At 36.3% G+C, this 15209-nt stretch overlaps 1 protein-coding gene across 1 annotated transcript; it reads right to left on the bottom strand.

The window, feature by feature from the left end:
• Window positions 1–1619: 1619 nt before the first annotated feature.
• LOC136834176 (uncharacterized) lies at window positions 1620–14551 on the bottom strand. The gene is made up of 6 exons (XM_067096443.1): window positions 14539–14551; window positions 10320–10518; window positions 7933–8041; window positions 3913–5713; window positions 3416–3679; window positions 1620–2977 (listed from the first exon to the last, which is right to left on the bottom strand). The coding sequence occupies exons 1-6, from the start codon at window positions 14549–14551 to the stop codon at window positions 1620–1622; spliced, it is 3744 nt and encodes a 1247-aa protein (XP_066952544.1).
• Window positions 14552–15209: the final 658 nt, after the last annotated feature.

Raw genomic sequence — 15209 nt, forward strand, 5'->3', positions numbered from 1 at the left:
AGAGCGAATGTTAGATGAATGTTCACTCAGGTTTCACCCGCTTTTTTACGCCAGTATATTGATGACACCTTCGCCCTAATTAAAAATGACTTTGATATTGACACTTTTTAGCATATGCCATTTCTAAACATAATAAAATTAAGTTTACTATGGGAAAAGAAGTGAAAAATCAATTGCCTTTTTAGACGTTCTTTTCACCAGAAATGTTTTTTTAATACTTATGGTTTTAGGAAGAAGACGTTTACTGGTTTAGGATATAACAGTTCATGCTTTTACAATTTTAAATTGAATTCTAATTTACTCTCCTCCACAGGGCGTTTTTATTTAACTGAAATGGCAATCTTTTCATCTGGGAATTACTTTTCTCTTGGAGCAATTTTTATAAATAATTGCTTTCTACAAACTTTATTTTTTTAAACGACTTCGCAAACAATTTACTGATGTTACAAAACCTTCTACAGTATCTGAATTAAACTTTTACGCCAAATTTCTTTTTCTACATGATGACTTTTAAAAACGATATATATATATATATATATATATATATATATATATATATATATATATATATATATATATATATATATATATATATATATATATATATATATATATATATATATATATATATATATATATATATATATATATATATATATATATATATATATATATATATATATATATATATATATATATATATATATATATATATATATATATATATATATATATATATATATATATATATATATATATATATATATATATATATATATATATATATATATATATATATATATATATATATATATATATATATTGTTGACCATTCGCATCTTAATACTCTTTCCTGCATTTTAACTGATGCAAGTACGAGCGGAGCTCAAACGGCCATAGACAATAAATAATAAGACATTTAATGATGCCTTAACTTAGCTTATTTTTATAATAGAGCTCTTATCCAAATTTAAATAGCATTAAATTCAAGTATGATGTACGAGTAAATATATATTAATACGGAATAAGGTAAACACTACAAAATTTTTTTATTTTACTTAAAATTAATTAAAGATCCATATAAAGATAAGGATTATGACGATAACAAGAATAATGAAACCAAAGCAATAACGAATGTAAATTAACGAAACTCCAGGCACATTTACAGTGTACAGCATTACGACAAATGAGCAAAACAAGCAGGTAAGTAACAAATAAATCGATTATCAATACACCGTAGATAATACAGGAAATAACGTCAACATTAAACACAATAAAATGCAGAAAATACATACACAGCAAGCATCAACAAAACCTTAAATGCAATATAGCAATACTTACATATTAGCAAGTACAAATAATGTAACACTTTTATATATAATCCAGGGTTATTAACACTATGAAAAATCCAAGAAATCTCAATCCCTGGTGGCGCTCCAATTGCCGAAGTAAACAATCCAAGGACTGAGGAATACAAACACCCAAACAACACGCAAGGACAACACAGACACGAGAAAAATATGAACTGCAAAACCTTTACAATCTACACTACAAAAATACCTTATTTACATAAATTCAATACTCCTAACATCTCCCCTCCTTAAGTCGAAAACTCTATGTTAATGATTTTCGACCAACCTGTCGAGTTCATTACTACAGCGTGATAAAATGTCTGCTCGAAGGTTATCCTGTCCACGGATGTGCTGGATCTTTAGATCAAACTGGTGCAAAGATAACCACCACTTCATGAGCCTTTTATTTTTGGTTCTCATCCGGCCTACAAACTTTAGTGGCTCATGATCTGTGAAGACTAATATGGGAGCAGGACTGCCAGAAAGATAAACTTCGAAGTGCTCCAATGCAGTCAAAAGAGCAAGTGCTTCCTTTTCGATTGTAGAGTAACCTCGCTGATGATTCTTGAGTTTCTTCGACATGTAAGCAACGGGATGCTGCATGTCATCTGGCCCTTTCTGCAGGAGTACAGCGCCTATTCCACGGTCACTAGCGTCGACCTCGACAGCAAAGGGAGAGCCAAAGTCAGGAGCCTTCAGGACAGGGCTACTGGCTAGGAAATCTTTGGCTCGTCGAAAGGCTTCCTCACAAACTGGTGTCCAAACGAACTTCCTCTTGCTGCTGGTTAATTCATTTAATGGGGCTACTACTTCAGAGAAGTTCTTACAAAACCTCCTATAGTAGCCTACCATCCCAAGGAATTTTCTTACTTCACGTCTGGATCTCGGGCAGCTTAGCTTGGTGATGGCGTCTACTTTGGCTGCAACTGGGGATACCTCGCCGCTGCCAATCACATATCCAAGGTATTGCAGCTTCGCATGGCCGAAATCACTCTTGGTTAAGTTAATCGTCAAACAAGCCTGTCTTAACCTGCTAAGTAAATCCTTCAGCATAGAAAGATGGTCCAGCCAAGTATCTGAAAATACAACAATGTCGTCAAGATACACTCGAACACCAGGCATATCGCTGATTACTTGATCCATCAATCTTTGAAAAACTGCAGGAGCATTCTTAAGTCCAAATGGAAGGACTGTATATTGATATAGTCCATCTGGAGTAGTAAATGCTGTCAGGGGTTTTGTGTTATCTGCTAATGGGACTTGATAATAACCCCGTAATAAATCAATCTTTGAAACATATACAGCATTGCTTACCAGATCTATGAGGTCATCCACCCTTGGTAATGGATAAGAATCCGAAACAGTTACCTCATTTAGTCTTCTAAAGTCAGTGCAGAGTCTATAGGAGCCATCTGGTTTCTCAACTAAAACACATGGTGATGCCCAAGGACTAATACTTGGCTCCGCAAAACCATGTTGTAGCAAAAAGTCAGTTTCCTTCTTTAGTATGGCTCTCTTTTGAGGGGAAACTCGATATGGGGCACTCTTCTGAGGTTCTGTACCTGGCTTAAGTTCTAGCTGATAATCTACCATTGATGTCTGGGTAGGCACATCTCCACAGATATCTGGAAAAAGTTCCAATAACTTTTTCAAGTCACTAGCCTGTTGAGATGAGAGATGATTAAGTTTACAGTCAATGTTATTTAATGCAAGTGTATTATTTAGAGGTATGCTTTTACTTCAATCTTCCACAGTTGACTTGCAAATCAAGCTGACATTGTCACATTGGGTCTCAAACTTTTTTAGTAGGTTTATATGTACCATCTTCTCGCTTTTTCTCTTTCCCGGAGTAGAGATGACATAATTATCCTTGTTTCTGCTCATCACTGTATAAGGACCTTCATATCTATTTTCAAAGGTTTTTCTTATGGGTACTAGCATTAAAACAGATTCACCTGGCCTAAAGCTTCGTGTCTCAGCCTTATTATCAAAATTTAATTTCATCTTATCTTGAGCTATGCTTAGATTGTCATGTGCAAATTTACAAGAGCTCTCTAGCTTACCTTGTAAGTTCTTAGCATAATCTCCTAATGTTACCTCTTTCGACTGATCCGTCCACATGTCATAGAGTATCTCCAAAGGACCTCTCACTTTCCTTCCATATAACAACTCGGCTGGGGAATATCCAAGACTTTCTTGTTGAGTGTTGCGGATGGCATACAACACGAATGGTAATCCTTCATCCCAGTCTGTCTGATGTTCCTGACAGTACTTCGTAAGGGCATCCTTCAACGTCTGATGGAATCGTTCCAGGGCTCCTTGACTCTCTGGGAGGACAACGTATGTTTAATGCTCATAGCTGCCATAACCTGTCTAAATAAATCAGAGGTAAAGTTACTTCCTCTATCAGTCTGGATAATCTTGGGGATACCATACTGAGTGAAAAATTTTATTAAAACTGGGATCAGTGTCTTAGAACTTATGTTCCTAAGTGGATAGGCATCAGGATAACGAATGGAACTGCACATCATTGTAATCATATATTGATTCTGCTTCTTACTTTTGGGTAAAGGGCCCACACAATCTAATATGACTTTGTCAAAAGGCTCAGGTAAAACAGGGATAGGCTGTAAAGGGGCAGGTTTTATAATCTGATTCGGCTTACCAACCAGCTGACATACTGCACAAGACTTACAGTACTCTGTGACACTTTTCCTTATACCAGGCCAGTAAAAGAGTTGAAGAACTGCACTCAAAGTCTTCCTTATTCCTAAGTGTGAAGAAGATACATTATGTGCCATGTGTAATACTTTTTGCCTTAAGCTCGCTGGAATGACAATCTGATTCCTGATTTCCCAAGTTGAACTTGCCGGAGTATGCAAAGATCTGAACTTCCTCATTAGTAGTCCATTCCTCAAGTAATAGCATACTGGCTCCGTATTGATCTGGTCTTCTGCAACAACTTCACTGTAAATAGACTGCAAAGACAAATCTTCCTGTTGAGCTTTTATAATGTCAGAACATTTCATATCAAAAAGATTATCAGAGCAATCAGAAACATTACTTAAATTAATTTCATTTTCAACTGACTTCAGTGTATTTACCAATACTACGTTACCAGTCTTCAAACCAAACTTAGTTTCTAGCACACTTTCTTTCTCTTTTACATTACCTTCAAAACTATCAGTTTGGAATAAACTATCAATATTGATATCTACGTCAACTGTACCAACAGCGTCTTTTTCTTCAGTACCTGAAGTAGTACTTACATTGACGTCCTTAGTCACATCTGTTCCACGCTCTCGTGGGACTTCTACCACAGCCAGACTTCTGCTACGCTGTACAACACAAGAAGGATACAATACTGGATCTTCTACAGGGCTTACCTCTAATGGAGTGTCAACAACTATGGGACTAGGTACAACCTTCCTTCCTGCCAAGTCGTTCCCCATAAGAAAATCAACACCTTGAATAGGCAATTCATCCACCACCCCAACTGTGACATAACGAGTTAATAAACCACAATGCAGATATAACCTACACAAGGGAACTGTTACCAGTCCACCCAAACTTCTAACAACCAGTCTATCGGATGTAAAAGTCTTTTCCAATCCAGGAACCTTTTCTTTTACAATTAGACTATTAGAAGAACAAGTGTCCCGTACTATCCTAACAGGCACACTTCTACCTAGGTCATCTGACACTGACACAACCCCATCAAACTTGAAAGGAGCAAACTCATTATCTAACCTATCACAATGAGAAACAGGAATTTCCTGCCGGACCTTCCTAATTGCCATATTTGATCCCGAAGATTCTCTCTTCCCCTCCTTATAATTACTAGGACATCTTGCCTTCATGTGACCAAGCTGGTTACATTTGTAACACCTAACCTCAGACAGACTTCTACTGTATGAGCCAGAGGATTTCTTCTCCTCTGATACATTACCTGGAGATTTCTTGGATTGTCTTTGACTTTGTTGATGTGGTTTAATTAAACTGTAATTCTCAGCTAACACAGCTGCTCTTTGTAAAGTTGTAACCTCACGCTCAAATAGGTATCTCTGAACATCAATAGGAACACCTCTAATGAACTGTTCAAGTAAAATGAGCTCCCTATATTCATCTAAGGTAGTGACACTTGCTGCTGTATACCATTTATCATGTAATTTAACAAGATTATGTGAATATTCAATGTATGAATGTGAATCAAACTTCTTATATCTACGAAACTTGAGACGATAATATTCAGCCGTAAGCTCATAAGCTTTCAGGATACTATCCTTAGTAAAGTCGTAATCATTACTCTCACTAGATGTTAACGACAAGAAAACGGTTCTAGCTTTACCCTTTAATGACGGCTGCAAAATTACGGGCCATAAACGCTTAGGCCACTTCAAATTAAGCGCAAGTCTTTCAAAAAGCATAAAGAACTCGTCTGGATCCGCTTCATCAAACAACTGAATCATTTTAGAAGCCTTAACAACATCAATTACCTGTTTACTTTCATCGCCTTGGCTCACGTTATCTTTTATCGTTCTCTTTTTCCCCAACAGCTCTAATTGATATCTGTGCTCTCTTTCCTCTCGCTCTATCCTATCCTTTCTCTCTAACTCTTCACGCTCTCTCCTCTCTTTCCTCTCCAACTCCTCACGCTCTCTCCTCTCTTTCCTCTCCAACTCCTCACGCTCTCTCCTCTCTTTCCTCTCCAACTCCTCACGCTCTCTCCTCTCTTTCCTCTCCAACTCCTCACGCTCTCTCCTCTCTTTCCTCTCCAACTCCTCACGCTCTCTCCTCTCTTTCCTCTCCAACTCTTCACGCTCTCTCCTCTCTTTCCTCTCCAACACTTCACGCTCTCTCCTCTCTTTCCTCTCCAACTCTTCACGCTCTCTCCTCTCTTTCCTCTCTAACGCTCACCCTCTCTCTCTCTTTCCTCTCCAACTCTTCACGCTCTCTCCTCTCTTTCTCTCCAACTCCTCACGCTCTCTCCTCTCTTTTTCACTCTCTCCTCTCTTTCCTCTCCAACTCTCACGCTCTCTCCTCTCTTTCTCTCCAACTCCTCACGCTCTCTCCTCTCTTTCTCTCCAACTCCCTCACGCTCTCTCCTCTCTTTCCTCTCCAACTCCTCACACTCTCTCCTCTCTTTCCTCCAACTCCTCATGCTCTCTCCTCTCTTTCCTCTCCAACTCCTCTCTCTCTCCTCTCTTTCCTCTCCAACTCCTCACGCTCTCTCCTCTCTTTCCTCTCCAACTCCTCACGCTCTCTCCTCTCTTTCCTCTCCAACTCCTCACGCTCTCTCCTCTCTTTCCTCTCCAACTCCTCACGCTCTCTCCTCTCTTTCCTCTCCAACTCCTCAAGCTCTCTCCTCTCTTTCCTCTCCAACTCCTCACGCTCTCTCCTCTTTCCTCTCCAACTCCTCACGCTCTCTCTCTCTCTTTCCTCTCCAACTCCTCAAGCTCTCTCCTCTCTTTCCTCTCCAACTCCTCAAGCTCTCTCCTCTCTTTCCTCTCCAACTCCTCACGCTCTCTCTCTCTTTCCTCTCCAACTCCTCAAGCTCTCTCCTCTCTTTCCTCTCCAACTCCTCACGCTCTCTCCTCTCTTTCCTCTCCAACTCCTCAAGCTCTCTCCTCTCTTTCCTCTCCAACTCCTCACGCTCTCTTCTCTTTCCTCTCCAACTCCTCAAGCTCTCTCCTCTCTTTCCTCTCTCCAACTCCTCACGCTCTCTCCTCTCTTTCTCTCCAACTCCTCAAGCTCTCTCTCTCTTTCCTCTCCAACTCCTCACGCTCTCCTCTCTTTCCTCTCCAACTCCTCACGCTCTCTCCTCTCTTTCCTCTCCAACTCCTCAAGCTCTCTCCTCTCTTTCCTCTCCAACTCCTCACGCTCTCTCCTCTCTTTCCTCTCCAACTCCTCACGCTCTCTCCTCTCTTTCCTCTCCAACTCCTCACGCTCTCTCCTCTCTTTCCTCCAACTCCTCACGCTCTCTCCTCTCTTTCCTCTCCAACTCCTCACGCTCTCTCTCTCTTTCCTCTCCAACTCCTCACGCTCTCTCCTCTCTTTCCTCTCCAACTCCTCACGCTCTCTCCTCTCTTTCCTCTCCAACTCCTCACGCTCTCTCCTCTCTTTCCTCTCCAACTCCTCATGCTCTCTCCTCTCTTTACTCTCCAACTCCTCAAGCTCTCTCCTCTCTTTCCTCTCTAACTCCTCACGCTCTCTCCTCTCTTTCCTCTCTAACTCCTCACGCTCTCTCCTCTCTTTCCTCTCCAACTCCTCACTCTCTCCTCTCTTTCCTCTCCAACTCCTCACGCTCTCTCCTCTCTTTCCTCTCTTACTCCTCACGCTCTCTCCTCTCTTTCCTCTCCAACTCCTCACGCTCTCTCCTCTCTTTCCTCTCCAACTCCTCACGCTCTCTCCTCTCTTGTCTATCTCTCTCCTCTTTTTCACGAGCATACTGCAATTCTAACTGCTTGAGAGTTAACTGGGATCCTTCTTTATCTAATAAATCACAAGCTTACTCAGGCAAAGTCTTCTTCTCAACCAAAGCACTAACAACTGAATTCTTAATCTGAGATTTCCTCCACACCTTTTTAACTGAAATGTCATACTTCTCTGCAATAGCCATCCAGTCATCCTTTCTCATACGATAATTACTCAAATATTGCACACTTGGGTTACTAGAAAAATCACTAATGCTGAAAGGATCCATATTCAAAATTATACAATAGAGAAAATTTTAACTTCAAAACGTAAACAAAAGAAAAATGAGCGAAAGCATTCACTTTAACATTAACACTTCACTTCACGGCAAAATACTAATAAACATACGGAAAAATAAATTTATGACAACTTCCTAGAATAAATTCGTGCACAAATTTTAGTTATTCAGATCATTATACAAAAGATAAAATTATACAAAAACCCGCAAAATAACTTTAGCTTATACCGGTCACTTTGATTTACTCGGCAAAACAATCCCGGACAGGCCCCCAAATTGTTACGACCATTCGCCTCTTAATACTCTTTCCTGCATTTTTAACTGATGCAAGTACGAAGCGGAGCTCCAAACGGCCATAGACAATAAATAATAAGACATTTAATGATGCCTTAACTTAGCTTATTTTTATAATAGAGCTCTTATCCAAATTTAAATAGCATTAAATTTAAGTATGATATACGAGTAAATATATATTAATACGGAATAAGGTAAACACTACGAAATTTTTTTATTTTACTTAAAATTAATTAAAGATCCATATAAAGATAAGGATTATGACGATAACAAGAATAATGAAACCAAAGCAATAACGAATGTAAATTAACGAAACTCCAGGCACATTTACATTGTACAGCATTACGACAAATGAGCAAAACAAGCAGGTAAGTAACAAATAAATCGATTATCAATACACCGTAGATAATACAGGAAATAACGTCAACATTAAACACAATAAAATGCAGAAAATACATACATACACAGCAAGCGTCAACAAAACCTTAAATGCAATATAGCAATACTTACAAATTAGCAAGTACAAATAATGTAACACTTTTATATATAATCCAGGGTTATTAACACTATGACAAATCCAAGAAATCTCAATCCCTGGTGGCGCTCCAATGGCCGAAGTAAACAATCCAAGGACTGAGGAATACAAACACCCAAACAACACGCAAGGACAACACAGACAGACACAGGAAAAATATGAACTGCAAAACATTTACAATCCACACTACAAAAATACATTATTTACATAAATTCAATACTCCTAACAATATATATATATATATATATATATATATATATATATATATATATATATATATATATATATATATATATATATATATATATATATATATATATATATGTATATATATATATATATATATATATATATATATATATATATATATATATATATATATATATATATATATATATATATATATATATATATATATATATATATATATATATATATATATATATATATATATGTATATATATATATATATATATATATATATATATATATATATATATATATATATATATATATATATATATATATATATATATATATATATATATATATATATATATATATATATATATATATATATATATATATATATATATATATTTATATATACATACATATTGTTATATTCTGAGACTGGTTGGAAGAATGAAACAGGATTTTTCTGTCAATTGCCTTAGGGGCAATAAATGTAATGACTAAACTGACTTACCTTGATATCACATCTAAGTAAAGAGAAGTGAAGGTCGCCATTAAAAACCAACCGGGTAGTTTTTAAAAATTTTAATTTATTTACAAATGGAGCAATCAGGAAATTGATATCAAAAGGCTTACGGAGAAGCAAGCAAGACACATACAATGTGCAATAAAAGCTAGACAATGCATAGCAAATAACTTAATCTGAAAGGGCTCCAGCCTGCAATAGTTTGACACGTAAATGAAAACCCTGGTGTCGAGACTGATCGATAAATTTTGGGTAGCGCAACATGATTGCAAAGGGGGAGCTGTGTCCAGCGCCCCTGGACTGCTGAATAAGAAGACTCTTGCATGTAGCAAGATGGTAGTTAAACTTCTAAGGCCATTTGGTTCACAAGGGCAGGGGCAGACCACTTGATGAGCCAAATAACAGGATTCTGGAAGAGAATTCCAGGCTAGCATCCAGATCTAGTGACTTTCTTTCACATGAAATTACTTATGCACATGAAATTAATTAGCACATTGTAACACTATGGTGGGAATGCTCTAATGATTATCACTGAGATAATTAAATTTGAGCTTGGAACATGTCATGAGGGCAAATGTGTGTGCTAGGCTGTAGGAAACAAAGGGGCTTTGTTTGAAGAGAATGAAAACTTGGAAATACTGTAAATGGAGAGAAATTCATGAGAAGAGAAAGATCACTGGTGGTCAATTGCTACTTCAGACATACCTTATTGCATCTGTGCATGGAGCTCGCTTGCAGAAGACAAAATTTGGCTGCAGAAGTTTCGACACCTTGCCAGCATAATAGACAGGAAGACCGCAATAATTGCATGTGACCATGGTTATGTCTTGAGAGTGTGTCCAGTCAGGGCGCAATGGTCTCCCATTTGGTTTCAAACGTTGGGGGCCCCAGTACATCCGTCGATCTGAAAGAACAATACCAGCCAGCAAAAAGGGAAATAGGTCTTATGGCTAAGGCTACTAGGGTCAGCATAGCAACCCAATTATAGTCCCCAGTAGTCCTTCTGTCCCTAACAGTTTTCTCCCCCCCCCCAAAAAAAAAATCATACAATTTTGGGGCTAAGATGTTGGTATGGTCCCACAAAATCAGGTGATATGGGGGTAGGATGCCTACATAGGTTCACTCCCTTAGTGTAGTCTCCTACACCCACCATTAAATTTATTTCCTGGCTAATGGGCTGAAGGGACGATTTTTTATATATATATATATATATATATATATATATATATATATATATATATATATATATATATATATATATATATATATATATATATATATATATATATATATATATAATTATGTGTGTGTGTGTCACAAAGTGTTCCAATAACTTACCAATCATAGATTTCAAAAGCTACCTCACATACAGCCAGATACCTGAATTCTCCTAACAAAAAAAAAAAAACAATATGCCTGAGTACTCTAGAGGCAATAGTGATCCCTTGAAAGACTTATCACCAATGCGAGGTATCAGTATTTGAATAAGAATATACTAAAGTAAAACGGCACCACTCTATTAAGCACTGAATAGCTGTAATTACCTCTCCTCGACTCAAAAACTGAAGGAACAAAACTTATATCAGTATGCTTTATTTACAATTTAATATTACCACCAGTGGTCTATAAATGGAACACTATTGTTAAAACTATGAATACATAAATTTATTTTTTGATAAAACAAAATTCACAATTACTTTTAAATATAGCTTGGAGACAATTTTAATTAATGCTTGAACTTACATATGGAACAAAATTAAATCAACAAAACTTAAAATACGAAATAAAATTAAGTAAGCAACTTGAAAAGACTAGGAGAATGCAGCACAGAAAACATGTAAATCTATTAAATTCACCAAAAATCTTAACTGACAGGTGTAACGAACACAAATTTTCACAAACGATAAATATATCTAAACACTCACAAAAAACTCAACCTTAATTGACACACCATGGTAAAAATCACAATACCTTTCACAAGCTTTCACAAGCTGCAGCTACTTATATATATATATATATATATATATATATATATATATATATATATATATATATATATATATATATATATATATATATGTATGTATATATAGACGAACCGTATAATTAGCACCTTGACTATATAAACTAACCCTAGTAAGGCCTCATGTTATGACAGTGATTGACCTTGTCAGTTCACATAGAGAGTGTTGCTTATAAATTTTAATGTAAGTCATTAAAATTAAGATTTCTCCTTTCTATCTAGTCATTACGATATAAATATAATAGGTAACATATAAAATCCGTTGTTAATTAGACAGTAATCAAGCTGCCAGTAATATTTCTATTTCTTTTAATTTATGAACCTCACTAAGAATTTGAGATAGTTGAGCAATTTTTCAAATAAAACTATATCAGATTTAAAATTCTCTTAAACAATATATATTTCTAACAATATGAAAAATTTTTACAGAGCTAAATACAATAAATTCTCGTGCTTGAAGCTGAAAATCCCCTTTTTCCCGTTCTGTGCTTAGAATCTTACTTAACATTCTTATATTAATCTAGAATAAAGCTGCAACGACAGTATCAAAGAGCTTCAGCGCTTTCCTGTCCAGATGAAACTGAAGGAGCCAAACTGCTGGACATCAGCAACTCAACACTGACGGGCGTTATCATGGAGGATGTGCCCACGCCCCAGCTATCTATGACGTCATCCCTGATGTTGTCGCTCTAGCTCCTAAATTGTCTTCGTTTGCAGATGGCGAACAATTCATTTCACTGGGGGAGTTTACCTCTCTAAGGCTTCCAGTTTACTTCGCCCGAAGTGTTTCGGACCTCCTGACCGGAATCATCTCACAGCATTTTGTTATAACGTTCTTTAATAATGAAACCATTCCAGACTCAGCGCCCCATTTCATTTTATATCTTGATATCATCTTTGATAGGCAGATGTTGAGTGTTAATTTCCCTTCATTTGACAACTGGTATATATCTTATTTCGTTAATTCAGAGTCCACCGCCTGGGATGGTGCCTCATTTTACTCATTTCCAAGCTGGCATTGACCTATGAGCTTTCTCTTTCATTTTTCAGTTGAAATTGACTGCTGAATCTTATGTAATAACTATTATGTGCTGATCAAATCCATTGTTACTTTGCCATTTTCGTCACCCAGTGTTTAGCCAAATCATGTTTATAGACTTGTTTAATAAGTTTATTGGTCATGTTTATAGTTATGATTAATAATTGCATAGATCACAGTATGAGATCATGTTTATATATATATATATATATATATATATATATATATATATATATATATATATATATATATATATATATATATATCTGTGTGTGTGTGTGTGTGTGTGTGTGTGTGTGTGTGTGTGTGTGTGTGTGTGTGTGTTTAACAAGTTATAGCCTTTGCAATACATTCCTGTTTCGGTTTTCTGCAGTTTATATGTTCCTGACATAATAACATCTCTCGGGACTGGCAAGGAAGTGCTGGAGAATTTTCCCTCTTAGATCTCACTGTCTGTCGAAACACAAAGCGCTTGTCGTCGATCGCTTCCAAAAGCCCAGTTATTTCCAGTTAGGAATAAGGAACGAAAAACAGAAGGCAGACGAACTGAGGAGATCGATTTACTATTCCGCAAGAAGAGTTCTCACCTGAGTCCTCTACTTCACCAGACTTCTGAATTTCCCTATACTTGGAAAGAGCCGGTATATCCTTTACAACATTGTGTTGTAGCTTACGTTGAGTTATAAGGACCGTCTTAGTTTCTTGAATAATATAAATAGATACTCTCGTGTTTTTATTTATTTTATTTCAAAATAACGTCTATTATGCTAAAAGGAGTTGTATAAGATAAAGAAATTATTTTTTGACAATTACTGATTCTCTTTGGTACCTTTGGCTTAATTATATTTAGCTTGGTGGGTGATGAAAAGGCTCTCGGATTCTGATAATGTGTGTTGCCGTGTGTTGTGTTTTCACTGAAACATTCTTTGTCATTTTAGAGCGACATTATTTTCTTCTCTTTAGAATTTCATCTTCTCAAAAATCAGCTTTCAGTATAGACAGACAAACCTCCTCTTTCCGGATCTAATCTACTGAACCAGTTCCAATCCCCAAACGCTGACCTTTGATTAGCCAGACCAGTAGTATACCCACTCAGAGGTCAGTGGCTCAAATCCCCAAAGAGGAGGTGTGCTTTTATGCTTTATTTCAAGATACGTTTGCGGTCATATAATGCATACCTCACTGCATTGTCTATTGGGACGAAAATTGAATGTCTACTGATTGGTGTTAGTGGGGTGGGGGTAGTTAACCCTATAGGTACAGATACATTAGGCCGTATATCATCAAGTTTCAATCCTTTTATGCCCTCGGTGACTGAGTGGCTATCATGTTGGTGGCCATACCACATGTCAGTGGTTTAAATCCCTAAAGAGGCTTTTATCATCTATTTCAAATGAGTTGCTTACTTCCAATACATTCAACTTTTAACTATTCATAGATTTTTACATCGTGTTATGATTGTTTATTCTTTGTCCTCAAAGTTTTAAGATTTTTTTCTCCAAAAATTTAGGTAGTTTCATATTCTGTTTCAAATTCCCCATGTTTTTGTACTGATTTGCGTACTTCTACAATCATCTCTGTTTACAACAGTTCCCAAAAGCATATAAACATGAGGCTCTCTGCAAATGATTTTACATTATTTAAAATAACTTGCATTTTGCTGTCATTGTTTTTACTTTGGGCGCTGTGCATGATTCAACAAAGCTAATACATTGCGTTTCAGCTGAGTGAAATATTTAGATTTTTAAAAGCTTTTCACAGGAGTTTTGAGATGACACGAAGAAGAATATTAGGTCCAACTTCAAGAGAATTCTTTCCTTTCAAAAAGTAGCACAATCAAGATGTAAAATTAATTTTCTTACCTCTGTAGGACATCTTTTGAACAGAAAAATAAAATTATTTATCGGACATGAGCTAAATTTTTAAAATCGATTTTTATTGTTATAAAACATTGTCTAATAAAACAACATAAGTGTAATCTTATGAAATGGCATTATCTAAACAAGTACTTTCCTAATGCTATTTCTTTTTATTTACTTGTAAAGATATTTTGTCATGTTAGAAAGCATTTCATTTGAACAAAGATACATTTTTAAAGCTATTCTGAAGTTAGTTTTCGACCTTCCTTATCCTTCAGTTCATCTTCACAGCCATCTCTTATAGATATTTACGTTGCAATTTCATCTCTCTACGCAACCCTTTGCTTATCATCTCCAGACTTCATAGGCGATGTGACGCCAACATGGCGTCCTTTTACTGCCCAGGGCCGAGAGAAAGAGGAGACCAGGAAAATGGCATTGGTCTGATAACCCACATTTTTTTTCTCTCTCTCAAAAAGCAAAGGACGTTTGTAAGTTATATTGTTTTTTACAGTGTATGGTGTGAGGATATTGCGATGGCATTTAAGAATGAAGAATTATGACTAAATCAGGGGTAAACAGTATGAGCTATGAGAATTCAAACAAAAAGAAATAAATTCGAAAAGGAAAAGAACATTTTATGTGAAAAATGTAAAACTAGATACAATCGTACA

Source organism: Macrobrachium rosenbergii, chromosome 53 (assembly GCF_040412425.1).
Source record: "Macrobrachium rosenbergii isolate ZJJX-2024 chromosome 53, ASM4041242v1, whole genome shotgun sequence".
NCBI lineage: Eukaryota > Metazoa > Arthropoda > Malacostraca > Decapoda > Palaemonidae > Macrobrachium > Macrobrachium rosenbergii.